Source organism: Vanessa cardui, chromosome 8, assembly GCF_905220365.1.
Source record: "Vanessa cardui chromosome 8, ilVanCard2.1, whole genome shotgun sequence".
Taxonomy (NCBI): Eukaryota; Metazoa; Arthropoda; class Insecta; order Lepidoptera; family Nymphalidae; genus Vanessa; species Vanessa cardui.
Window position 1 is genome coordinate 13972957 of NC_061130.1, and position 27604 is coordinate 14000560.

At 33.7% G+C, this 27604-nt stretch overlaps 3 protein-coding genes across 4 annotated transcripts in view; all 3 read left to right on the forward strand.

Moving 5' to 3' along the window:
• Nucleotides 1-217: 217 nt before the first annotated feature.
• LOC124531947 (DDB1- and CUL4-associated factor 8) lies at nt 218-12865 on the forward strand. Of its 2 annotated transcripts, none has more exons than XM_047106533.1 (12): nt 218-579; nt 648-999; nt 1127-1326; nt 2272-2445; nt 3098-3273; nt 3896-4074; nt 5849-6029; nt 7644-7783; nt 9856-9928; nt 10570-10704; nt 11555-11674; nt 12548-12865. In XM_047106533.1, exons 1-12 carry the CDS (start codon nt 462-464, stop codon nt 12713-12715), a joined length of 2016 nt encoding a protein of 671 aa, XP_046962489.1. In that variant the 5' UTR covers nt 218-461; the 3' UTR covers nt 12716-12865. The 2 variants fall into 2 exon arrangements, with proteins under 2 accessions (XP_046962489.1, XP_046962490.1); XM_047106534.1 differs by having other exon boundaries at nt 220-579; nt 10579-10704; nt 12548-12864.
• A 2325-nt stretch (nt 12866-15190) lies between these two features.
• Nucleotides 15191-19554, forward strand: LOC124531702 (glutamic acid-rich protein-like). Its single transcript, XM_047106201.1, has 3 exons — nt 15191-15427; nt 16968-17172; nt 17700-19554. Exons 1-3 carry the CDS (start codon nt 15323-15325, stop codon nt 17750-17752), a joined length of 363 nt encoding a protein of 120 aa, XP_046962157.1. The 5' UTR covers nt 15191-15322; the 3' UTR covers nt 17753-19554.
• A 2721-nt stretch (nt 19555-22275) lies between these two features.
• The window catches only part of LOC124531915 (neutral ceramidase-like), a 42632-nt gene continuing 37303 nt past the window's right edge, over nt 22276-27604 (forward strand). Inside the window, exon 1 of the mRNA XM_047106484.1 lies at nt 22276-22587. The gene's annotated coding sequence lies outside the window, so the exon portion shown is untranslated. The remainder of the gene's footprint in view (nt 22588-27604) is intronic.

Consider the following 27604-nt stretch of genomic DNA (forward strand, 5'->3'; position numbering starts at 1 on the left):
AATTATTTTGTTTGTTTGCGTTTGGTTATTACAAAATCGTATGATGTTAATAACAATTTGTATAAAAAAAATGTTCGTACATTTTATCCACTCTTTTTATTACAAAATAAAAAGTCAAAAAATATTTTAATAAATCTTTAACATTTCAACATATGGTTCCGCTCTTTTCGGTTGTTACAGTTACGGGTTGAGAAACATATGACTTGATGAATATTTTGAAATATAAATATTATTTCTGTCTCGTTCTCTGTCAATCTGCTTAATTAAAGCTCCTGCCAAAATATATACCTAACTAAATAAATTTACACATTAGGTCGTGAAAATATTAAAAAAATCCACTGTCAAACCTAGTAACTATTTTAATAACTAATTATGATTTCTAGTTTTAGTTTTTAATGGAGTAAACGTGTAGTATATATACGTTATCAATAAATTAATATAAGATATTAACGTAAGTTGAAATGGAAGATAATTTTTCCAACGATGACGAAATGAAGGATTCCTCTGTGAGTCCTAAATTCGGGGGTAAAAAGCTTAAATTAAACGATGGCAGTTCACAGGATAGTCTCAAAGAGATGGGTAAATATTTTTTTCTTGTTACAATAGTGATTGTGACGTATAAATTAATACGTTCTGTTTTTTATTAGCCTCCGGGAGTAAAGATGAACAAGATGAGAATGTTGATAGTGGGGTGTCAGCCGACAAATCTGAAAGCACGAGTAGCGAAGATCGTGCTGCGGCCGCCGTAGAGGGACCGGCTAACGAAGTCGTGAACGCAGCCCCTTCTGGGAGCAATGTTGGTGCTATTCTACTCGACATAAGACGCTCGAGGCGATCGAGGAACTACAGAAAGCGAAGAACTCCCGACAGAGATTCTGGTAGTGATAACTCTTCTAGAGATTCGGATGATTTATCAGTCGAAGAAGTACCAGAGTCCAGCCGAGCCGAAACAACAGATGGAGAATCGGCAACAGATTGTACTAATAGTTCACCGAGTGTGTAAGTTAATGTACATAAATTTGCATTTATGTGTGATAAAACAAATATGCATAACACATACAATTTCTTGATTATATTTTTTTATTATGATATTGAATATAACAACAATTCTTTATTGTTGATATAGAAGCAGTTCCGATAGTTCTTCAGAAAGCAATGAGAGCTTAGAAATTGAAGGCGACGAAGGAGAGGGTGCGCCACCTAACTTAGACACGGACAGTGATGATGATTCATGGCTCTGGAATAATCGTAATAATGAAAACAAGGGTGAACCACCAGCTGTCCTTTTTAAGACTCGACCGAAACATACATATTTGATTTTAAGAGGTAATAAACATTGTGTATAATAAACAAATGTACTGTACTATATGAGTGGATAATGGAAATCAAGTAACAAACCGGTTACTTGTTTGTTTTTTTTTTTAAAAAAAAGAATAAGCCATCAATATTGACATTTATGGTAGATACCATTGCAGTTTTAACTATATTAAAAAAGCAAACCTTATAAAAATTATACAGGGAATGAATTATGACATCCAAGAAGTTACGTTAGTTGAATTTACTTTCTATCTATGGGTTATACAAATTTTAAAATTTGAAATCAAATGCATATTATTTTATAACTTTTCAACATTTATTAGTGCAGCGATAGATAGATAGATAGTTTAATAATGTTTGCTTATAAATATTTGCAATTTCATTATGATTATACTTATTTGAGAATGTAATACAAATGATCAATCTCGATACAATAGATTTGCTGTATATACACAATATAATACTGCATAATATTAAAAAAGAGATGTTTTTTTATATATAAAACCTTATTGGAACTGCTTAAATTATACCTATAGCTATTTTGCTAATATATTAATTTATAACCTTAAAAAACATATGCAAACTGTTTTATTTTTTTGTGAAATTTTATTATAACAATTAATGATTCTGCTGGATTATTACTAACATATTTTAGAATCAAAAATCTCTATTTAATTTTTTTTTAACCTAACTTTAGTCAAAAAGAAGTATAATCTGGAAAAATAGTGTGTTTTTATAATATTAGTAAACAAAACAATAAAGTTATGAAACATGGTGAAATATTTAATTATCTGATAAATATTTATCACCATTACAAGTGTTAATTAATATTACATAACGGTATGAGGTTATTTTGTATATAATGATTAATTTATTAATGTAAAAATAATGATGTCTTCTAGAAAAATGATCGAATGTGTAATGTATGCAAATGTTATATGGTTTATTTTACAGAGATTATAAATCGTGAGCTCGGTCTGACATTTCCTTGCGGCAAAGCGGTACAGAATGACGTAATGTTTGAACAGAAATTCTACGGATCGCTTCATGCGGTTTACAGACTAGAAAAGTTACATAGCCTTTTGAAACATAGGGGATGTGTTAATTCAATAAATTTTCACCCAGAAGGTAATTCAGTATAATAATTAATGCTTGAATTAATTTACTAGTAAGACTATTATGAATATGTTGCATGGAATTTGTGGAATGATGTTACTTATACTTAGTAGGTAGGGCTATGTGTTAGCCCATCTGGGTAGGTACCACCCACTCATCAATTATTCTTCCGCCAAATAACAGTACTCAGTATTGTTGTGTTCCGGTTTGAAGGGTGAGTGAGCCAGTGTAACTACAGGCACAAGGGACATAATATCTTAGTTCCCATGGTTGGTGTCACATTGACGATGTAAAGAATAGTTAATATTTCTAACAGCATCATTTTCTATGGGTAATGGTGACCACTTACCATCAGGTGGCCCATATGCGCTTCCACCAACCTATAACATAAAAAAAAGTTATCCCTTGAACATAATACATACATATATGTCCTATGTTATAGTAAAATTATTTTTATTGTATATTTTAAAACAATGACACCACATTGTGTCTGTCCGTTGCTCTGAAAGTAATGGACTCAAAAACCACCCATCTGCCTGGTCGTATGTAGGCAGTCTGCCTGACTTGGTATCAGGCCTAAACCAAAGCCTCGGTAGCATGAAAGAGAGTATTATATATATAAGAGCAGTTTATATGAAATGTTTATAATATTTTTTTTTCTCAGGCCGGCTGCTAGCTTCCGGCTCCGATGACACGAATGTCGTTGTGTGGGACTGGGCGAAAAAGGTTCCACTTCAGATAACGAAAACCGGTCACAAGTCGAACGTTTTCCAGAGCAAGTTCTTGTATCTCAATGCACAGAGTCAACTCAATATCGCGACTTGTGCTAGAGATGGCCAGGTTTGTTCAATTTTTTTTTTTTTATGTGAAAATTGTGCTCATGTGTTTCGAAACGGTTTAATTCTATTAATGGGCTATTTGACAATGCGAGAAATAGTGTCAATAGGCTATTTGACTGGTTTTTAAAATCAATTTTACATTATTTAGTAGAGGTTAAGGAATCCAGTAAAAGTAGATTTTTTTTTAGTACATATTTGCCGAAAAATATCATATTAAAAATTCCATATTTAAATAACGCGCGAAAACGCTACTTGGACGATATGGCGCTCCAATGGGGTCGGTGACGTCACTTTGCTGTATTTTAATCTGTGTTATATATGTACATATGGAGAAAAGCAATACAACAAAGTGACTTCATCATAAGCCCGGCCAAGTTAAAAATGATAATTAATCTATTCAAAAATACAATAAATAAAATGCATTTTTTTAAAAGTTTTTCACGTGACACAAAACGCTCCTGATTGGTCGGGTTGCGGGTATCAAAGTATGAAATGTTTATTTGTAATTTCAAAAGTGAACTTTGGCATTCGCGCCGTTTTACACGCGCTTTCTTCTTATGATCTTACGTGAGAACTAAGCCGAGCCGTGGTGCCCCCCCCCCCCTGAGCGGTGTGTGCGGCAGGTGCGTCTGCTGTCGCTGCCGGCGTCGGGGGGCGCGGGCGGGGAGGCGCGGCGGCTGGCGGCGCATGCGCGCGCGGCGCACAAGCTGCACGTGTGGCCCGGCGACCCGCACCTCGTCGTGTCGGCCGGCGAGGACGGCGTCGTCATGTGCTCCGACGTGCGCGCCGACCGACCTCTCAAGTCAGTGACACGCTCATATCATGTTGTCTTCAATTATAATTTTATTTCAATGTGTAATCGCACACATTGAAATAAAACTAGCTGAGAGCAGGATTTAAAGGTCTGAAGGCCCCCGGGCCCCAATGCAGTGGGGGCCCTAGACAACCTAATAATTATATTATCATGAAATTATTATTATTTTTTTTTTATTTCAATCAGTAAGCTATGATTTATTTATCTGTATCGGTAAATTTTAAAATATTAAATAATGACATTATTATAATTTGACTATATCTCGGTATTTGTTAACATGCTGAAAACTGTGGCCCCCACTAATGTGGAGGCCCCAGGGCAGTTTCCCCGGTTGCCCTCCCCTAAATACGGCTCTGGTTATAACGGATTTGAATCGCGTATATTAATTATTTTTAACATCCCGACGTATCGAGCACTTTACAGCGTTCGTGGTCACGGGTAGACTACCCGAAATGTCGGGATGTTAAAAATAATTAATATACGCGATTCAAATCCGTTATAGCTAGTTTTATTTCACTCACTCATATGACCTACAGTACTAGCAGTCGATCTAACCTAATCTAAACTTTTGGCAATGAAACGATCGCCTCCTGGCTATTTCTAATCATATACTACTATGTATCTTATTAATTTGACAAAAAAAAGACCCGCTGAGTTTCTTTCGCCGGTTCTTCTCAGGTCAGGGTGCTCATTTTTCCGAACCGGAGGTAGTGTTTATTTGACAATTAATAAGTAAGTGTGATGCTTCTGTATTGAATAAAGGAATTTGAGTTTTGAGTTTGAAACCCCCCCCCCCTCTTTTTTAAAGAGCTCTAGGAATGCAACACTCATTTTCCAAAACATGCCCATCATTGTCGGATCTCCTGACACGAGGCGCTTGAGTTCTTTTACATCCCGACTGACTTGGAATCATCTCAATAAAACTACAACCTGTACATAACCTTAAATTAATTTGACAACAACAACAACAAAGGAGGTCCATCTCCGAATTAAGTTGAAGAGTTTCCGACTCCGCAAAGTCAATAAATCTTTCTTGGGGCAAGGTATCCATTTCTATAATAAAATTCCGCAGACATTTTTAACTTTGCCGTCTCGTAAATTCAAATCGTTTATCAAAAATACATCGGTAAAAAAGGCGTATTATTCGATACAAGATTTTGTAGATGATAAAAAATGTGCGTGGAATTAATACCTGTTGACTTCCAGACAGGATATATTAATTTAAATAATTGTATTAACTAACATGACTGTATTTTTTTAAATGTTGAAAAAGAGTACTGAGTTTCTTGCTGGTTCTTCTTGGTAGAATCTATATTCCGAACCGGTGGTAGCAGGGTCGGATTTAAGGAAGGGCAACCGGGGCAACTGCCCTGGGGCCTCCACATAAGTGGGGGCCACAAAAGTTTTAATAATATAAATATAGTCAAATTATAATAATCTTTCTACTTCATATTTTAAAAGTTACCGATACCAGTATATATATATTAATAAAAGCTTAAGCTAATCCATTAATCCATGATATAATTATTAGGATCTCCACACTCCTGTTTGTCTAGGGCCTCCAGACCTTTAAAACCGACTCTGGGTGGTTGCATCACTTAATTGTTAAATGACGATTCAAAAGTGCTCGTAAAAGCCCACTTGAATAAAGTATATATTGATTTTGATTTTTGTACAACAACAAAGGGGTCTAATTCCGAATCTGAAGACGGCTAAACAGGGTGATTATAAAAATGAGACGTAAGGGGCGGTCTCGTTGCAGACTGATCCACGTGAAGTACGCGTCGACGAATTCGATCCCGCTGTATAGCGTGGCGGGTCACCCGCTTCGGCGTCACGAGTTGTTGTTGGCTGGCCGAGACAAGTTCGTGCGCGTGTACGATTCGCGCCGGCCCGCGATGCCGCTAGCGCGCTACCGACCCGGACACTTTCACGACAAACCGGTGCGACACACTCATTAAACTTATTCGCTTTTCACTTGGTGGTAGGGCTTTGTGCAAGCCCGTCTGGGTAGGTACAACCCACTCATCAGTTATCCTACCGCCAAATAACAGTAATCAGTATTGTTGTGTTCCGGTCTGAAGGATGAGTCAGTGTAATAATGAATGCTTGAATTAATTTACTAGTAATACGATTATGAATATGTTGTATGGAATTTGTGGAATGTTTGTCAAGTTATATTTGGTGGTAGGGCTTTGTGTTAGCCTGTCTGGGTAGGTACAACCCACTCATCAGTTATTCTACCGCCAAATAACAGTACTCAGTATTGTTGTGTTCCGGTTTGAAGGGTGAGTGAGCCAGTGTAACTACAGGCACAAGGGATGTTACATCTTAGTTCCCAAGGTTAGTGGCTCATTGACGATGTAAGGAATAGTTAATATTTCTTACAGCGTTATGTTCTATGGGTGATGGTGACTTTCGTCAGAATATTTATGTCATTGAATAAAAGTTAAAAAATTAACGTAAAAAATGTATAAACATAGTATGTATGTGTAGTGTGTCTTCTATGACGCGTTGCCCTAAAGTAAAACTTATAATACTTGATAGTGTATCCTAAGATTTCTTAGTCGATAATACTGTTTGAATGAGCTCATTTTTTTTTTTCATAGAGCTTGAAATAGCAACCAATATTAAGGATAGGTATCCGATATAGAAAACTAAACTTTATTTACATAAGAATTAATAACATAAAATGCTTAATATATATTCAAATATGAACTAAAACTAGTTAATGTGTAAATTTAGATCGCGTGGAATGGTATAGGTCACAATTAAGCAAAACGATTTAATGTACAACAGTACTCAGTATTGTTGTGTTCCGGTTTGAAGGGTGAGTCAGTGTAACTACAGGCAGAAGGGACGTAACATCTTAGTTCCCAAGGTTGGTGGCATTGACGATGTAAGGAATAGTTAATATTTCTTCCAGCGTCATTGTCTATGGGTGATGGTGACCACTTACCATCAGGTGGCCCATATGCTCGTCCGCCAATCTATACCATAAAAAAAATTCAAAAACAACAACAATAACTGCATGTAAATTTCCCCCCTTAAGGAGAAGGTTTTGGACATATTCCCCCATGATGTTCCAATGCGGGTTGATGGAATACACGTGTGGCAGAATTTCTATGAAATTAGACACATGCAGGTTTCCTCGCGATGTTTTCCCTCACCGCCGAACACAGATGAATTATAAATACAAATTAAACCAATAAATATACGTATATATTTAAACGTATCCAATATTATAAAATATTGGTTACCCGCGGCTTTGCTACCGTTGGGGGCTTGTTTGTTATGTGTTAGGCCAAAAAACGTAGCCAGTGTCCATTTTTGGAGTTCAAATTTGCTTCATACCAAATTTCATGAAATTGATTCATTGTTTTGGCGGTAGAAGAGGGACAGACAGACAGACGCAAAGTTACTTTTATATTAAAAATATTAGTATAGACTAATTTGGAATAAAGATCCAGATTTCAATTACCTAACCTAAAGTTTCACTTTAGTTTTTAAAGTAAAAAAAAGTACGTAAATTTAATACGAATTCACACTATTTTCAGAATAAAGATGCAGCCCGCAAACTAAGGTCTACGATGCATCTAACGTGCGCCATTTACAACCACGACGGAACGGAAATATTAGGTTCTTACAATGACGAGGATATATATCTGTTTGATGCGAAGGAAGATCTGTATGAAGAGTAAGTATCGGGAACACTAACACAAACACAAACGCATACACACGCTCACATGCAAACATATTTCACATGCATACACACGCTCACAGGCACGCATATTTCACACACATACACACGCTAACAACACTCATATTTCACATGTATACATACGCTCACATGCAAGCATATTTCACATGCATACATACGCTCACATGCACGCATATTTCACATTCATACACACGCACACATGCACGCATATTTCACACGCATACACACGCTCACATTCAAGCATATTTCATATGCATACACACGCTTACATTCACGCATATTTCACATGTCAACACACGCTCACATGCACGCATATTTCACATGCATACACACGCTCACATGCAAGCATATTTCACATGCATACACACGCTTACAGGCACGCATTTTTCACACACATACACACGCTCACAACACTCATATTTCACATGCATACACACGCTCACATGCAATCATATTTCGCATTCATACACACGCTCACATGCACGCATATTTCACACGTATACACACGCTCAAAACACTTATATTTCACATGCATACACACGCTCACATGCAATCATATTTCGCATTCATACACACGCTCACATGCACGCATATTTCACACGTATACACACGCTCAAAACACTTATATTTCACATGCATACACACGCTCACATGCAATCATATTTCGCATTCATACACACGCTCACATGCACGCATATTTCACATGCATACACACGCTCACATTCAAGCATATTTCATATGCATACACACGCTTACATTCACGCATATTTCACATGTCAACACACGCTCACATGCACGCATATTTCACATGCATACACACGCTCACATGCAAGCATATTTCACATGCATACACACGCTCACAGGCACGCATTTTTCACACACATACACACGCTCACAACACACATATTTCACATGTATACATACGCCCACATGCAAGCATATTTCACATGCATACATACGCTCACATGGACGCATATTTCACATTCATACACACGCACACATGCACGCATATTTCACACGCATACACACGCTCAAAACACTCATATTTCACATGCATACACACGCTCACATGCAATCATATTTCGCATTCATACACACGCTCACATGCACGCATATTTCACATGCATACACACGCTCACATTCAAGCATATTTCATATGCATACACACGCTTACATTCACGCATATTTCACATGTCTACACACGCTCACATGCACGCATACTTCACATGCATACACACGCTCACATGCAAAGATATTTTACTTGCATGCACACGCTCACATGCACGCATATTTTACATGCCTACACACGCTCACATGCAAGCATATTTCACATGCATACACACGCTCACATGCAAGACTCGGAGGCACAATAACAAACACATACTCACTGTTATACTAAAGTACAATATTTCCGTTGCACCATAATCATCACAAATAAGTCTATTTCAACACTCATTCCAAACACACATGTATTTGCCTAATAATTTTATTTATTGAAATTACTTAAAATTAATTGTAAGATTTATTCAATTTAAAAAAAAAAGAAAATACATAACTACGTTCTGACATCACCTTTGGGACCGCATACTGAAATCTTACAGTAGGATTAATAAGGAAAAATATTAACGTATGTGTGTATGTGTTACGGTACAAATCGGTCAAATATGACTAGAAAAAAAATATGAAACTTATGTATCCGCTCATTGCCCATTAAACCTCCTGAGAATATCCGAGCCGGTACTTGAATTATCCGATATGGCCCCGTGGTTAAAACGCGTACATCTTAACCGATGATTGCGGGTTCAAACCCAGGCAAGCTCTCAATTATCATGTGCTTAATTTGTGTTTATTATTCATCTCGAGCTCGGTGGTGATCGAAAAATATGTGAGGAAACCTGCATGTCTTCAATTTCGACGAAATTGTGACACATTTACAGCTTTTAGCTCAGTAGTGGGAAATTTACAGGCTGTTACTGTACTATGGTACTTCTTGCATTATGTAATAGCGATGATTATTGTTTTTAATAAACATAACGTTTTTATTTCAGTCACTCAGGAAACGACGAAAAAGATGGATACACACATCGGTACAGCGGTCACTGTAACAGCGCTACTTTCAAGGTTTGTTATTTTTTAAGTGTAGAATTACTTCAGATTTTATTTTGCAGTCCAATAGTCTTTATTTATTTTATGTAAGACCATTTAAAGTATAACGTAAATCAGCATTTACATATTGTAAGACCTATATGTATACGAGACCAGATTAAGACTTAAGAAATTAATTATTTTGACTGGTAACACAAAGCTTAAAGCACTGCAAGGTAGCTCTGGTAAAAAACTAAAATTTTTTTTTCGTTAGTTGAATATAAATTATTTCCACGCTCTAGCGGTGAACTAAAAAAAAAATTAGCCCAATCTATCCCTAAATTTATTCTAAATCTATACAGCGGTGTAAGAATGAAGAGGTAACAAGCTGAGGTACATATAAAAGACAAAATTCTTTTTACATTATAATTGCTTAAGAGTTCTGATAGTCTATTCGCATATCGTGTATTCGATTGATTTATTTCATATAGTAGATAACAACAACCACAGCCTGTAAATTTCCTACTGTTGGATTAAAGCCTCCTCTCCCTTTGAGGAGAAGGTTTGCAACATATTCCACCAAGCTGTTCCAATGCGGTTTAAAGTAGTATATAGTAGAAAGTATGTTAAGTAAAGAATATAAAAATCTAATAGAATTTGTTTTTATTTTTTTTTTGGTGTACAAGGGAGTCGCATTCTTTGGACCCAAGAGCGAATACATCGTGTCCGGATCGGACTGTTCGTACATTTACATGTGGGAGAAGAAGTCTGAGGCAATCGTGCAATGGATGGAGGGAGACAAAAAAGGAGTAGTGAGTTACATTTGTATTATTAAAAATCATATTTAAAACCTCCGTGGTCGAGTGGTGTGTACACCGGTTTTCATGGGTACACTCCGAGGTCCCGGGTTCGATTCCCGGCCAAGTCAATGTAGATTATCATTAGTTATATATGTTGTCTTGGGTCTGGGTGTTTGTGGTACTGCCGTTACTTCTGATTTTCCATAACACAAGTGCGTTAGCTACTTACATTGGAATCAGAGTAATGTATGTGATGTCTCAAATTATTATTAATTTAATTTAATTAGAAGAGTTTGGGGAATTTGTAAGCTAGACTAAAATTTGTCTTCTAAATATTTACTAGGTAGGGATTTGTGTAAGCCCGTATGTGTAGGTACCACCTAATCATCAGATATTTTATCAAACAACAGTACTTGGTATTGTTGTGTTTTGTAAAGTGAGTGAGCCAGTGTAACAGGTACAAGGGACATAACATCTTAGTTCCCAAGATTAGTGGAGCATTGGTGATGAAAGGAATTATTAATGTTACTTAAAGCGCCATTGTCTATGGGTGGGGGTGACCACTTATAAAATACCAATAGAATAAAAAATATTTATATACATATTTCGGAATTTGTTTCATTGACAGTGAGATTTTAAATATTTCAATGAACTTTGATATATACATATTTATAAAAAACCCTCGTCCCCGCAAGTAATTATTTCAAAATCTAAATTTTCTTATTTAAGTAATGCTCATTAAAAGCACTTTTGAATTGTCATTTTTAATTCTTGAATTAAATGTAAAGCTTCAAATATATTTATATACATATAATTAAATAATGTTAACGTTTTATTTTACATTTGAATATGTAATTTTCAGGTAAATTGTATAGAAACTCATCCCCGCTTCCCTGTCATGGCGACGAGCGGATTAGATAAAGATGTCAAAATATGGATACCCAAGCGAGAAGCTGACCCAACGTACGAGGGAATGGAAAAGGTTAATTTATATACATTTAATATATATACTTATGAAATAAAGGAACTATCGTACAGTTGAAATTGGATGAGAGAAAGAGAAAGGAGATATTTTGAATTTGGAACATCATTACATAGTATAAAACAAAGTCGCTTACTACTGTCTTCTCTATGTATGCTTAGATCTTTAAAATTAAGCATCGAATTTTGATGCTGTGTTGTTTAAGATAGAGAGATAGATAGAGTGATTCGAGAGGGAGGTTTTTGTATATATTACATTGACAATATAGTAAAGTAACAAGATAAATTCTGTACTATATTTAGTATCAGCATTGCACCCGTGCGAAACCGGGGCGGTTCGCTAGTAATGTATATTTTATGAAATAAGACGATTAGTCGTTACAATAAGTGGAATGGTTGTCGTCACTTTGTATTATAAGTACGAAGTGGAGACGGTAGTGACGGTAGTACCGCTAGTAATCTATGAATAACTAATATAATAATAATCTATAAATAAACAAATAATCTATTAAAGTTAGAAATATTATACAACATTCCAAGTGTACATAATATAATGTAAGTACTTGTAATTCGCGACAAGTCAGGAGGCGAGGCGATCCAATAGACTTGCCTCTTAACTGATGATTCTGGGTTCAATCCCAGGCAAGCACTACAAAATTTTCATGTGCTTAACTGCATGTGTCTAATTTCAAAGAAATTTTTTATATGTGTATTCACCATACAGAATTGGAGCAATGTGGTGCTTGGTGAATAAGCTCCAATCATGCGTACGAAATGACAAAATGTCCATACTAATTTAAAACTTTATAAGATAATTGTTTTTAAGTTCGAATGACAGTTTAAACTATGCTAATAAAAAAAATGTTAATTTCAGGTGGTACGTGACAACAGCGAACCGAGTCCTTTGTTCAATGATTTTTTACCTACACTCTATAGCACGTGGCATGGCGGGCGACAGTTTGGCCTCATGTCCGAAGACGACTCAGCGGCTAACTACGGCGGGAACATTGAATTCGATGGAAATGTCTGCACCGCCTTTTAGGCCTTGTAAAAACCTCCTGCAAGATTAATTACTTATAAATTTATCATGGTTAATGAAATAAAACATTCACATAAAGTAAATAATACAGATTTCATTAGGCCGAATATTTAAGTTCCTAAGATTTGTTTTTTAAAAAAAAAAAAAAGTAAAACAGATATTCGCTAGTCTATACATATTAGTATAGAAAATCGTGTTTTTTTTGTTATTTATTTGATTGTGCATATACTAAATTTTTTTATTGTATTGAATCTACCCACATATTCAATTTAAACTATACAAAAAAGTGTCGTAGTAATACTTTTTTTTTTTTTATTTCATTAAATTTGAGACCATGACCGTAACATATACGCCAACTTAAATGTAATTATAACATAAAGTTTAGATAAATTGGGTTAATATAGATAGATAAAAAAGTAATGATAATTAATTGGCAGGAGGTTTAACGGTTAAGACAAAGAAAGTCTTATTGTTGAAAATGTGCAGTTGTGTTTTTTTTTATTTTAAATAATTATTTGATGTTTACATAAAAGCTACAAGAATAATTATATTCTCATTATTGATTTACATAACCATTTTATATTTGTAAATATCACAAAGAACCATAAAAAGATATCGAATATAATTTTAAAATAACATTCAATAAAAAATAATCATTGGCAACATTTAAACTGAAAATATATCATAATTATTTTCCCATAGACAAATCTAACCTATACACACTTAACAACGTAGCGGTTCTGTCTAAACATATCTCCAAAAATTAAAAAAAACGACACGCAACCTAGCCTTTATATTGACTGTTTAATATTTAAATATTAGGCATTTCATATCCTCAGGCAGGTGGACTGAATTGATACTTCAGGTGGTAAAGATTACAAGGAGTCAATCATTATTGGCAAAACGAATAAACTTATCAAATAAATAAATTTATAATAATTACTTTGATTGCTCTCTTTGGTTCATTCGGATTTACGTTTTACTAAGGGAAACATCCAATATGTTTCAAGGATATGACATCGTATATCAGTTGTCTATATATACATTTTCTAAATCTACATTTAATACAGAGGCCAAATATAGCTATTCGAAATATCATCTAGTTCTAGATCTACATAGGCTAGCTTCCAACCGGTTTTGAATGGCTAACAATAATATTTCATTCTTAGTTATATTTTGCGTTTATAAAACGTTGCATTAGTTGGTTTTTCATTAGTATGGTTGATTATTTTTTTTAAATACAGCGCGTCATCATACAGGGGCTTCATATGTCAAAACGTATCTAGATGATACAAAATAGCAATATATTAAGTTCATGTAATAACGAAGTTGCCGAATAGTTCTTAGCAAAATATACCAATGCATCTGCATGTTACTTATGTATAATTCATGTCGTATAAATACTGTATTTGTATCTAGTGTATCACATGCTTTATGATAAAGTGACCTGTGGCTAATGTGATCGAAATCACAAAACATGGTCGGTTTTTTTTTATTGAAATTGAGTTATATACTCATATTGTCGTTAAGTTATAAAAATGAGAGTTATATTTTAAATATTGTAACTTTATTCACTCATGGAATATGAACGTGGAAAATCTTATGCCTGTGATATGTTTTTAATTTGTGAAAATGATTGTGTAGATAAATTAAGCCCTTTTGTATGTTCACTGTGCATCATTTAGTTTTTAGGCTAGTTTCAATAATGTTAGATGATTATTTAATTTTCCTACAATTAAACTTGCATATTACAATAGTAATTGTTTTATTTGAACAATCATTGTTACAGGAGTCTAAGAAGGCTATTTTTTTAATGTAGCTTATTAACTAAATATAGGCATTGATCTTTAACATTGTGAAGCAATTTGTAAAATATTAATAAAAATAGTAAAATGATGTTAAATTCTATACTCGTTTTATTTTCCTAAAACTTTAGGTAATACTTTTTACATTTTAGAACAAAACTTAATACCAATTCAAATATAAACATATAATACACCTTGCAAACGGTTAAATTAAATTTGCTTTTTATATAGTTATTTTAAATAAAATTAATTTTATAAATCAATATATAATAAAGTTAAAAAAAAAAATACAGTTACAAACAATAGTTCACATTTTTTTATAACAAAAGCTATAGAAAATAATGATTTGTTACAAGTTTTTATTTTCCCGCTCTTTTTGTTACCAATTATCCGATTACTTCACGTCGTATAAAAAAATATTAATTCAGACTTCCGATACACCGGAAGTCAATACAAGTTCATTTTATTGTACTTTAAATATGAATCTTACCAATATTTCATATCTTCCAAAACGTAGTTTAGTTGTTTTTCAAATATATTATGTTTGAAATATCTGTGTTTTAAATTTCTGACATAATTTATTATTTTAAAAGTTTTTGACCACATGTTTCCTGTTATTTGTTAAATGGCCGCTGCTTTCGACCAATGAAATGCGAGGCGTGTAGAAGCCCGCGCCATCTTCGTTTTCAAACTCATCTCCATCTCGCCCGCCCGCTCACTCGATCAGTCAGTCGCGCGTCGGTTTAGGGCAGCCGTATACCTTACTTGAGTATTTCTAGTAATTAATACAAAAATCAGAACAATCATGAGCTCCAATGAAAATAACAGTGAAGTGGCAGTAGACAAGGTAGGCGATGAGAAGACTGGGGACGCTAAAAGTGACCTGAAAGGAGCCAAAAGGGCAGCAGAGGTGAGTGCACATGTCAAATTGTATGTATTCGTTTTAGACGCTCGCCATTTTATTGAACGTTATTATATGGGCCACATATGTGTCTTCGATAAGTTTCAAATGCAACCACGTGTTTGACATGATATCTGGTTTGCCGCTAAAGTAGGAAACACTCAAACCGGCGTATTTTTGGACTCTAGTTCTAACATCGCAGCGTGTGAGGCAATCGATGAGTCAGAGCATTGGTGTTTCATTATGACTTTCATATTATAATATCACAAGTTTTTAATGTAGACAAACAGTTACCTTTGGCGGTTCTAAGTTTTGTTTACTCGTTTTCGATACAGAGGCATGACCTTGGCAGAAAAAAAAACATGGCGCGAGAACGTACGCTGTCTGTTTTACAAGACTATATCAAATGAAATAGACATACATTCTTAAAAATGCTTTACGGGGCATATTTATTATTGATTTTATTGCGTAGCATTAGCTATTTTTAACCTCCTATCTTACCCAGTTTACATTCATAGTAGCGTGACGCTACCGTAGAGTAACATGGCCGGCGTGTGAATGTCACTTTAGATACTGTAACGTCAAACAATTATCCTAGACAAAGCATTTATATTGTAAACTATTTTCATTACAATTGTATATTATAAAAATAAAGTAATTAATATATAACATCTACGATGTAATAATTCTCATTACCCTTTCTCTACATAGAGAAGTAGTCAATGACCCGGCTTTATTTGCATGTAGGTGTTTTCTATGTAATTTATACTTCCTTTGTTTAACCACATTGGTTAGATATAGGGTAATAATATACTTTTACAATAAGTGTATATTGGTAACGGTAGTTGATATATTTACATAGTTTGGACGGAATTAAGAATCCGAAAAGGTCTATCTACTGTCTCTGTCGCTCAGCGTAACCTAAATTTACGCCAACGGGCGCGTATCAAACATAACCTCAACGAGTAGATTACAAATATCTTTCAATGCGTTCGTCAACATTTTATTCGAACCACGTGATTATTAATAGTAATTGCAAGTATTGCTTCGTTGTCGTTTTGGCGGTTTAGAGTTTCGACGTCATCGTTCTTGTTATGCGCACTGACCGCCATCCGCTCAATGATGCCACAGCAATATAGGCCGTATGGCGCCGGCCCCACATTCAGCGTCTCTTTCCCTCATACTAATAACCCACGCTTCTTTATTGTTACGAATCCTTGTCACCTGCGTTTCATTATCTTGCACGTAAGCTGTGTTCACCGCATTTGTAAATTGTTACACGCTAACAATTCTGTTCTTGGTAGTTTTGAAAATTATTATCTGGCCATTAGCCAGATATGGTAAATTAGATTATTTATGTGTTGAGGTACTATACTATCATTAAAAATTGATTCATAAGTCTTACAGTCAGGTTAGCTTATCTCTAAGTATTGCATAAAACGTTACTGCTTTTAGTTATACTGATGTTGCCGAAAAAAGTTGAGCAGCCTACAAAATAAGATTCTATTAAAAAATATATAATATAATAACAAATTAATGTTTTGTTTAGGAAAAAACAACGGAGGCGAAAAAAGCGCGAAAGGAAGAAAATGGTGGCGGTGGGGAAGATGAAGCTCACAGCGACGAAGATGATTTGGAAGGATTAGGGTTCGAAGAGGGCGACGGCGAAGAGGACGATGACGAAGAAGTCGAGGGTGAAGAAGGTGAAGAGGATGAGGAAGAATTAGGGGAAGGAGAGGACGACGATCTCGAAGGTGAAATCTTATTTTGAACGCAACTGACAACGATTATAAGTATTTGAAAATTTAAAACTACTGCCGTAGGAATTACTTGTATTAAATTTGGCGCGAAAAATAAAAGTGCACCAAATTCGTCTATTTTACATGAATAGGCTATCCGTTATATTTTATCAACTAAATACTAGCTTTTAAATATACAGGAGTAATTGTAAAATGTGCTCATCTCTGATAGCACATTTCATTTATTTTTCTTTAATAAATGGCAAGTACATGACAACTAATATAATTGCTGATAAATAATCGGCTTGCTACTTGCCTTCCCTTTCTCTAAATCTAGACACGGCGGTCGCGGTAACTCGCGTCAGCACGTTTTCACCGTCATTGTCATTTTCAGTGTATAACAAGTCGTGGAAACCTTACAACTACGGCAGTAGTTGTTTATAGAAATATATTATTTGTAAAATATTTTACTTAGATTTGATCTGACGATATATTAAAATACATAAATAAATGGACTATTCTAAAATAAAACTTTGTTGCAGACGAAGAAGTAGAAGAGGAGTTATTAGGTGAAGAGGAAGAGGATGACGCGTAATACGTCTCGTGCCTCTTTTTTAAGGACAATGTCACAGTGAAGTAATATAGTGTATGTGACGCCCCGGACTGGCGCGGCCGCGCTTCGCCCCAACTGACTGCAAGCGACAGCCCCAACACACAACAGGCGGCAGTTGGGAACACGCGTGGCCGACATCACTCCCACCTAAAACGGGTGCACTTCTATTTGAATGACAAAACACGTAATTAAGTCTAATTCAATGCAGAATAAAAAAAAAATATCGTTTAAGTTCGGTACTGAAGCTGTATCAATTTTTTAAAGTTCACTGCAACAATTAATTAGTTAAGACTTAGTAGAATACTGTTGAATTTTGTCATGAAATGTACAAATGTGTTTTCGGAAGTAAACTTTATTTCTAAGTGAAAACCCAATCTGTATTTAGGTTAACCTGTAAGCCCAAATGGTGAAGTTGTGATATTTTTCTATATACAGTAGTATAATTATTCACATTGTATTGAAATATAGAAATAACCCGGCCCGGCTGTATTAATTATTAATATAGAATAAGCAATTAAGTCACAAAGCTCAATTCTTCATTTTCCTGTTGTTGATGAGAGTTTGTGTGTACATATTTAGTGTAAGGAAAGCCTGAGAGTTTTATGCTCAGTAATGTTAAATAGTGTGGTTATTGCATTCATTCAGATGCTCCTGTTGTTTTCAATAAATTGCAGTTTGCCTTTCCTATATCTCCACTGCTTCGTCGACTCTTTACACTCCTACCGCAAAGTAAAAGTATTTTCAAACCTTTCATAAACAAACAGAAATCGAGGAGTTTGGCGGCCGACGTTGAAGTGTATCACTGAACTCTGCAATCGCAAACTAAAGACATATTCGTTGCAAATATTAGAAAAACATCACAATTTTGCCATTATCTCGAGCATATCGCGCGCCCGCCGCCCGCTCCCCTAACGACTGATAAAGAGAGCGCGACGGCCGTCGCGTCGCGATAGCGACGCTAACATCTAAAACCTGCCTGTAATTTTGTCCATATTGTTAATTAGGATAGCCCCCGCAGTTCGGTATTCCATCGTTTGAAGTGTGGAATAAGAGATTTCTAGGTTAAAGAGTATTAGTATGTAGGTTGGTACGTTATATTAGACGAAGGGACGCGACGGGAGTTCGCAGCGAGGCCGGTAGGGAGGGCGAGCGGCGTCGGTCCCCCTCCCGCGAGCGCGTGGCCTCGTTCGATTTGCCGCGCGCCGGCTTGGCTCCCCGCGCCCTCCACCCCGCCGCGCGTCTGACGCGCCTGGCCCGCACCAAGCCACGGCAACGCGTCGTGCGCGTGGAAAAACACTCGTTGCACGCGATACATCGCCTTCCGTCCCACTAGAGCCGGAGCGGCGATGTATGATGAGTGCGTCCACCGAGACGCCGATCACACCGTCTATCCACCTTTCGATCTCGCACCGGCCCATACCGGGCGCCGGACGATTCAATAAATACAAATCGTGAATGACTATATTTTTTTACTTCACCCGGCGCTCTTGTGAGATGGACGAGTGATTATAATATTATACATTTAGCAAAATTCTCATCGATACGAATACTTGACCTTATTTTGATTAGAATTGACATTGGAATGAAATAAAATTTAATCATATTAATTATATCGTGTCGCCTTTCGTTTATGGTAAGAATGAGCTGTCGCATGTGTACGATGTACGACTAATGTGAATACCTTAGTACGATTTTTATTTATTTGTGATGTTGAACACTATTGATTTTCTACGATGGACGAAATGTAAATACAACCGATTTTAAGTAAAACGTTATTTTGTTTCCTCAGCCTATTTATTTGTCCCTCGGAGGTTATTAATGCGTTTGTGTATATACTACGCTAAATCCGTTTGATGATTTTTAAGATGGTGTCGTAACAATAAACTGCGACATAGGTGTTTAACTAATGTCTTTGCTTTCAATTGATATGGGGGACGTATTCAGTGGATAAGATAAAAAAAAGATAATACCATATCACTTCAAAATTTTAAAGGTTATTATTCTGCTCTATTAACACGTTCACTGCCACCTAAATTTTTCCTATGCTCATAGCGATGCCGCCATACATAATGCCGCGAACACGCTAAGCGTGTCCCCGGCATCGCTAGATAAATTGTATGGACAAGCGTAGCGTGTCCACTGGCACAGGAACAAAAAAATTATCATTTTTTTGTTAAAACGGTCTTTGTTAGTTAATATTTCTTGTGTTATGCAATAATTAAGGTGTTTAGAATAATGTTGTCAGTGTTTTATCCTGGAATTATGACAAAAAACCGCTTTTATGGTAAGTAAACATCATAATGTAATCAGTGGTTGTAAAACTTTTTAATAAATTCCCACATATCATATTTATATTGGTGTCGAATTTGATATATACTTTTTATCGCGTTATGATTTAGTTCGTATTTCGATAAAAAAATTGTTCATGATATATACTGTTACCTGTTATCTACTGTTGTATCCCTGCAAAGGACGCGGGTCAGTTTGAAAGTAGCAAGGTATAATCAAATAAAATAAAATAGAACTTTCAATACAAATTAAAACAGAGTTTAAATTTCGCTTCATAAAGTGTCCATAAAAATCCACCTTCTTTTTTTGTTTTCTCAAATACATACTTATTAATTTCTAAAATCAATTTTTATCTCACTTGTTTCGTTCACTTTCTTATTAGTTGCTAGAAATGTTCAAAGGTCATAGGATATCGATTCGGTGCACATGTCTCGATATAATAATAAAGAACAATTAAATAAGTAATAATTAATAAACAAATAATTAAAAAATAATCAAGCTTCTTGTAAGCTAAACTCGTTTTATTGTTTCATTACTTCAATTCTTGTAACACGAATTTGAAGTTGACATGAGTTTACATTTTTAAGGTAAATCAGCCTTATTTAGTGTTTAATTTTATATATTTGGTGTATGTATGTGGTAGTTAATGATTAATCGAACTAACATATAGGTACTTGTAATACATAATCAGTATCAACATAACACAAAGTAAGACAATTTAGTATAAACTTTGTCATTAAATAGGAATGGCAGAATTACGGCTTATATAGTTTTCAACCGACTTCCAAAAGGAGGAGGTTATCAATTCGATTCAATAACTATAACTACATTATATAATCGTAAATCGACTTTTAAGTAGTCTAATATTTTTCATTTCATTTAACTTAAGAAGACTCTAAAAAATATGTTGAATACGCAATTATTTTTATTACTTTTTCGTGCATATTAATTTGTTTTAAAATAGTGTTTTGTTTGAAGTCGGTTTTTCTTTTTGTTAAAATTTTTATTTATACTACAAAGGTGTATAAATTTTTATAATAATAGATATTTGTACAAAAAAAAAATGTAACAAAGTTCCGCAAATTTGAGAAAACAATAAGAAAATTAGTTCAATTTTCAACAAATTGGTAATAAGCCATAAATAAAATGTGGTTTGTTGAAAAAACAGTTTGACAATCTATGATTATCCTTAATAAGTGAACAAGCCTAGCGTGTCGCCGGCATTACGAAAGACATTTTTTTGTAAAATAAAAAAAAAATATTATTTTTAACGGGCCACTTAAAAACTCAGTAGCTTATCGCTTGAAGATTGCACACAATTAGTTTGAATGAATAATTTAGCCTAGTTTTTAAGATATCACTGAAATTCTTAGAACAAGCCTAGCGTGTTCGCGGCGTGGCTATAGAAATTCGCATGAACACGCTAGGCGTGTCGCTGGCACTGAACGTGTTAACTTGGAAAATTCATTGTGATTGTTGTAGACAGTCTGTTATTTATTTATTTACAAATATAATAAACAAAAGACAATATTGAAAGTTCAACTCGACAGTTTTAACCGCAATTGAATCTAAATAAAGCACAGATGAAACAAACATTTTGCTTCCATATCATTTAAAGTAATTTATAATTAAATGCGAGATTTAGTTATAACGAGTATAACATTTTTACGCGTACAAGTTTCTTGTCTTGAAGCTTATTAGTTGTTTGTAAAGTAGCATTCATTTCATTCCTTCTTCAGAAAAATAATGAATACTATAAAGTAGCGACATCTATTGTAACTAAGTGACATTTTTATTTATCATTTTCCTATAGACAGATGTCACTACTTACTTTTACTGTTTTATCTATGCCGTACGCTATAGATTGTATACAAAAATAGCGCGAGTTTTAAATTGCCATTCGCAATTAGCTTTAAATTATTCAAAATATTTCTGATTCATCGCAGTTCTATAGGCAGGAACCAGGTATGTATTCTTTTTTTTTAATATTACACTCTTATTAATATTTTTTATATCATTGTTTCAATCAGAAGCATTAATTTTATACTGAACTTTCATAATTACTACATACGCCATTCAAATCTTTATTATGAATCATAAAACTAAATGACAATGTCATAACTGTACATGATTAATAATACATTGATATAAGGAATTTAATATCTAGTTTCCTTAACGATCCTTATTCGATGTCAACGTAATAAAACGGCCGGGATGAATGGTTGACGCAGACGGCAGAATGCCGAATGGCTGGCCAACGCAGATACAAAGTGCTGATCGAAAAAAAAAACACCAGTTGGAAACAAGACGTTTAAAGAAGAGGACGTAAATATCCGCTTCGTTTCGGAACACAGTCGTGCGACACGCGTAGTTTTACCGCGAGTTTCATTAGTCATATCAATATACTTTTCAGTATTTTAATTAGGATAAGTACTTTGTGGTTGTAGTGGATGATAAAATGTGATATTACCTGAACTGGAGTCATAATAACAGTTTAATGTTATTGAAACAGCGCTTTCGAATACAAGGTAAACATAAACAAAGCAAATTTTGTTTTCAGAATTTATTAGCTTTGTATGGGAACAACAAAAATTATATTTTTTTTTACTAATATATTGAAAAGCAAAAAGTATCTAATTTGTGATAGTGTGTCTATCATTTATAAATATTTAATTTATTTGTAATAAATTATTTGTAGTGGTTGTGAAAAATATAGTTCATATGGATATGCAATGGATATATTTGATTTAATAAAATAAAAGATGTTATATTTTGGTATCTACTCACTTCAATCTTTTTATCGTTGATAATAATTACTCGGTTAAAGACTACTTAAAAAAATTAACACAAGACTTTTCCAAGGTTTTATCTTGTTAAATCTACTAAAAAGTTACGCTCCAAAATTCATAGTAGGTATGTACGTATAAGAGTAAAATTTAGATTTTAACTTTTTGATTGAAATCATAACACGAGACCAAGGTTGAATGCTATTCAGTTTAGTGTAGCACTGTACGATTTACGATTTTCGACACAAAGAAATAGTTGTTATTTCTGAAAGGGTGTTTAGCTAGATATGCAAGAATGTAATACTACTTCAATATATTAATCTCTACGTTATAATAGTTCAAAAGCATAATAAAAAAAACGATGTACATTTATTATAGTATATGAATATTGTGGATGTGAAACATGGATAAATAGTTTAGTTAACTAAAATATGCTTATTTAATTGTGAAGGTAATTAAAAAAAGCAACTTTCATGGTCAAAGCAGCGTTGTTTGTATCATCAGTTAATACGATATAGAAATTCAAAAATATGATATTATTTCTATCTTTAAAAAAAATCTATTTATTTTGAATATTATATTTAAAAAAAATTAAAATGCGAGATTAAAAACAGTGAAGTTTATATTCGTTAATTTTCATACACATACATGTAAAATGAATGTAATTATATATAATCGCCTGTATAATTTGAGATAAATTGAATTCCTGACAATGTACATAGTAAATGAGTATAGTATGTATATCTAAAATGTAAAGCAAAATATTTAATTTGATTGAAAAAGAATCAGCTTCAGTTACTCACCGTAAATAGTCGTGCAGTTGCAATTTAATCGTCTTCTATAACATTCTGAAACGTTTTGAATTGCTTATTATTGCATGCAACCTATAACTATTTTGGTAGCCATGCCATTGTTTTGAACGTCATAATTATATTTAAACGAGATCAGAATTAGGACTAATATAATTTATATAAAAAATAATTTTACAAAATTAATTGTATCTATTCAGTTTGTACTATTAATTACAATAGTTATTGGAATTAATACTATTGTAATTAGCTTATTGGTCATAAAGAAGTGATTGAAGATAATTTCTTAAGAATAATACATTATTAAACAATGGGGGCAAATATACTTTAAAAGTTTGGAATTTTTTTATTCTCTTTGTTTGATGTGTATACTCTTTTTATCTTCTTCTTTGAAATAAGCAAATAAGAAATTATAAATAACATCAGAATTTAACACCATTATATTTTATATATCTGTCCTTTTTATCGAACTTCTTTTGTCTATGAATTTTAATGTTCACATTATTCTCGTTACTACTCAATATCTTATGTATGTAACCGCGAAATATTTTGCTATTATCTGACATAAGAAATAAAAGTCAAGGCCTTACGCTTGACCCCGATAATTAAAAAAAAAAACTTTTAACCTACCTATATTCTTTAGGTTCAAATGAAATACAATTTAAATGTTGCCTGATTTTATATTACATGTAGGTATATAATTTGGCAGATTACGGTATTATAATTAAATTGTTTAATTTTGTAAACATCCTGTGCCCAGCCTTTATCTCCTTATTTTTGCTGTATGGAATAATCATTTAAAATTCTGATTATTATATTTTACTGACTATTAGGTATATTTTATTTTTATAGAATGTTACGACTTAATAAAATATTTACTAAGACTTTGTTTTTTAGCTGGCTGAAATTAATAATAAAGGAAGATTTGATTTTTGCGAAATGGCGAAAATATTTTTTGGTTTATTTCAGGGGTTTTGTGTTTTTATTAATCATAATATTATTATAGGCAAAGGTATAAAATTTGTTTTATTATTAATTCATTTGCAGTTAGAGTACTTTTCCGAAAAGAAAAGAAATTATTACGTGTGCAGTGGTTTGCTTAATATCGTCGCTCTATCATTACTAATGATATTACATTGGGGAGGCTAACATTTTCCATAATAGATTATGGTTTTTCCAAGTTTCTAGAAAAACGGGATACGGACCTTTAGATCACGTATTTTTTATTTTGGCATTAATAATTCCCATCAATAAAAGGCCACTCCCGATTAAATATATAATTAGTGGTGTACATAAACGATATATGCAAAAAAAAACCAAATACAAAATTACCAAATAGGTTTAATACAAAGAAACTTTGCATTATTACTTTTAAGCGATTATTATTTAAAATGTGTTATATGAATGAAAAATCGCTATATCTCGAATAGACATACAACTGTATAATATGTAAAGTATCTTAAAAATGTAAATAATTCTCTGATAGTAAACTTTCGAAATACCATTCCGGCAATATTACTGAACATACACAAAACACTAATACTAGTTTGTATGTTTTATTACTTGACTTCTAGAAACCAGTTAGTACTGTGGTTTTACTTTTAACTGATAGTTGAAATAGTGATGTGATTTCACTCATATCGATTACACTCTGAAACTATTTTTGATGTATTTTTGATGAAAACATTTGTTTATAATTTATTATATATTTATTAATATTATTTTTTTACCTTTCAATTTTCGTGACGTTCATTTATGTTTATAATTAATTTTTTGCTCGGCGGTAAGGTAAAACGTCGTTAGGAATCATGCATATGAAGTTTTTCCATTTATGTATGTACCATCACCCCGCATTGGAGCAGCGTTGTATATTTTGTTTTCTCAAAGGGAAAGGCTGACTGTCAAGTGTACCTAGGTAGTAACCTATGTCTACAGACATGGGTAAAGTTGTATCTTTATTTAAACTGGTTCATATACGATTAACTAGAACAAAAGAAAACTCAGTATTGGTGTTAAAATGCGTTTAAATATCTGATAATAATCCACTTATCAGTGGATGGTATCTACACAGACGTCTGTACGTACGAACCATTAATAGTAAGCTCATGGGTTTCGGTGAGATGCTGAGATGGCCCAGTGGTTAGAACGCGTGCATCACAATCGATGAGTGCAAGTTCAAACCTAAGCAAGCACCACTGAATATTCGTGTGCTTAATTTGTATTTATAATTCATCTCGTGCTCGGCGGTGAAGGAAAATATCATGAGGAAACCTGCACGTGTCTAATTTCATAGAAATTCTGCCACATGTCGTGTATTCCACCAACCCGCATTGGAATACGTTCCAAAATGTTTTTTCTTAGGCCTTAGCCCAGCAGTGGGAAATTTGCAAGCTGTTGTGTGATTTCGGTGATTCATGCCGGCGAAAACAGCAAACTGCGCAATAATCACGTGTTATACAAATTCGGACATGTCGGTTCAGACGATTACTTTATCGATCATCGGTATAAATAATTATCACTTAGAAAATAGAAATGTTTTGTTGTCTGAAGATAAAAATATCGACACTTAAGATACGGTGTGTAATGTAAAGTGATGCAGCCTTTACGCCATAATGAAAGTACGAGCTGCTTGTGAAACTCGTTGCATTTATTACAAGTACATATTAATATATATGCTAATAATATAAATGCGAAAGTGACTCTGTCTGTATCTCTGTATGTTACGTTTTCACGGCTTAATCGATTCAATGGGAATCGATTTTGACATATCGATGAAAGCTTGAATTCCAAGGAAGAAGGACATAGACTTTTTTTTTTAATTCGTTCTTCTTAATTTGAAGGCCGAAGGCCGCTATTACGCGGGATGGACAAAGATAATTAACTAATACCTATTATCTGTGTTTTCAAATAGACTTTAAAAGTTACTTCGAATCGGTATTTCGAATTTAGTTCTCCAATGTATACACATATTGGGTGATACATAAATGTACAGCAAGCTTGATAATTGGTAAAACTGTTCATATTAGGTACATATATCACAATTTCTGAATCGTAATGTCTCAAATTTTTTGGTGATAATTGATCTATAATTATTATTACAAGTGTTTTTATGAAAAAATTTATCATTTTGTCAAAAATTTCTTTTTTTTTATCTTTAGCTTAATTAATTTTAACTTTATAGTATTCTTTCATGAAAAAAAAAATTGTTTAAATCCGATATTCTAAACATTACCTAGGTTCATTACCTATAGTCTATATAAATTTAAAACGTGCAGGCAATATATGAAATATAAAACTACGTACAATGTATCACATAGTCATAATCATAAGGTGAGCAGTGCGGAATATTTTAAAATATATATTTTTTTTTATTACCTTGTACTCATTACATTTAAGAGTTAAAATATTCGTTTATTGTAAACTAGTAGTCGCTTGCGGTTTCGCTGGAGTTTTATTGTGTTCTTGTTTGTCCGTCTGTTTGTTCCGGCAAATTTTTGGAACGGCCAGACCGATTTTGACGGGAATTTCACTGGCTGTAAGCTGTAATAAGGAGCAACTTAGGCTAAAAAATAACTTTTTTTATTTAATTCAAACAAAGTCGCTTTCTCTGGCCCTATGTCCCTAGGCTGGGACATAGGAGGTTTATGCGTTTTTTTTTAATAGATAGAGTGATCCGAGAGGAAGGTTTTTGTATACAATACATGGAAAATATAGTAAGGAAATACTTATAAATTTAGAATATTGTAATGTAATATCGGAAATAAACAAATTCTGTAGTATATTTAGTATCAGTATTGTACCCGTGCGAAGCTGGAACGGGACGCTAGTTTCATAATAAAAAAGTTACTCATTTTTTATTTTATTTTTATTAGGACAACCAACAGTAGATACAATATCACATGAAAAATAAATAACATTTCAAAATTATCAAATTAACAGTTCTACTATTT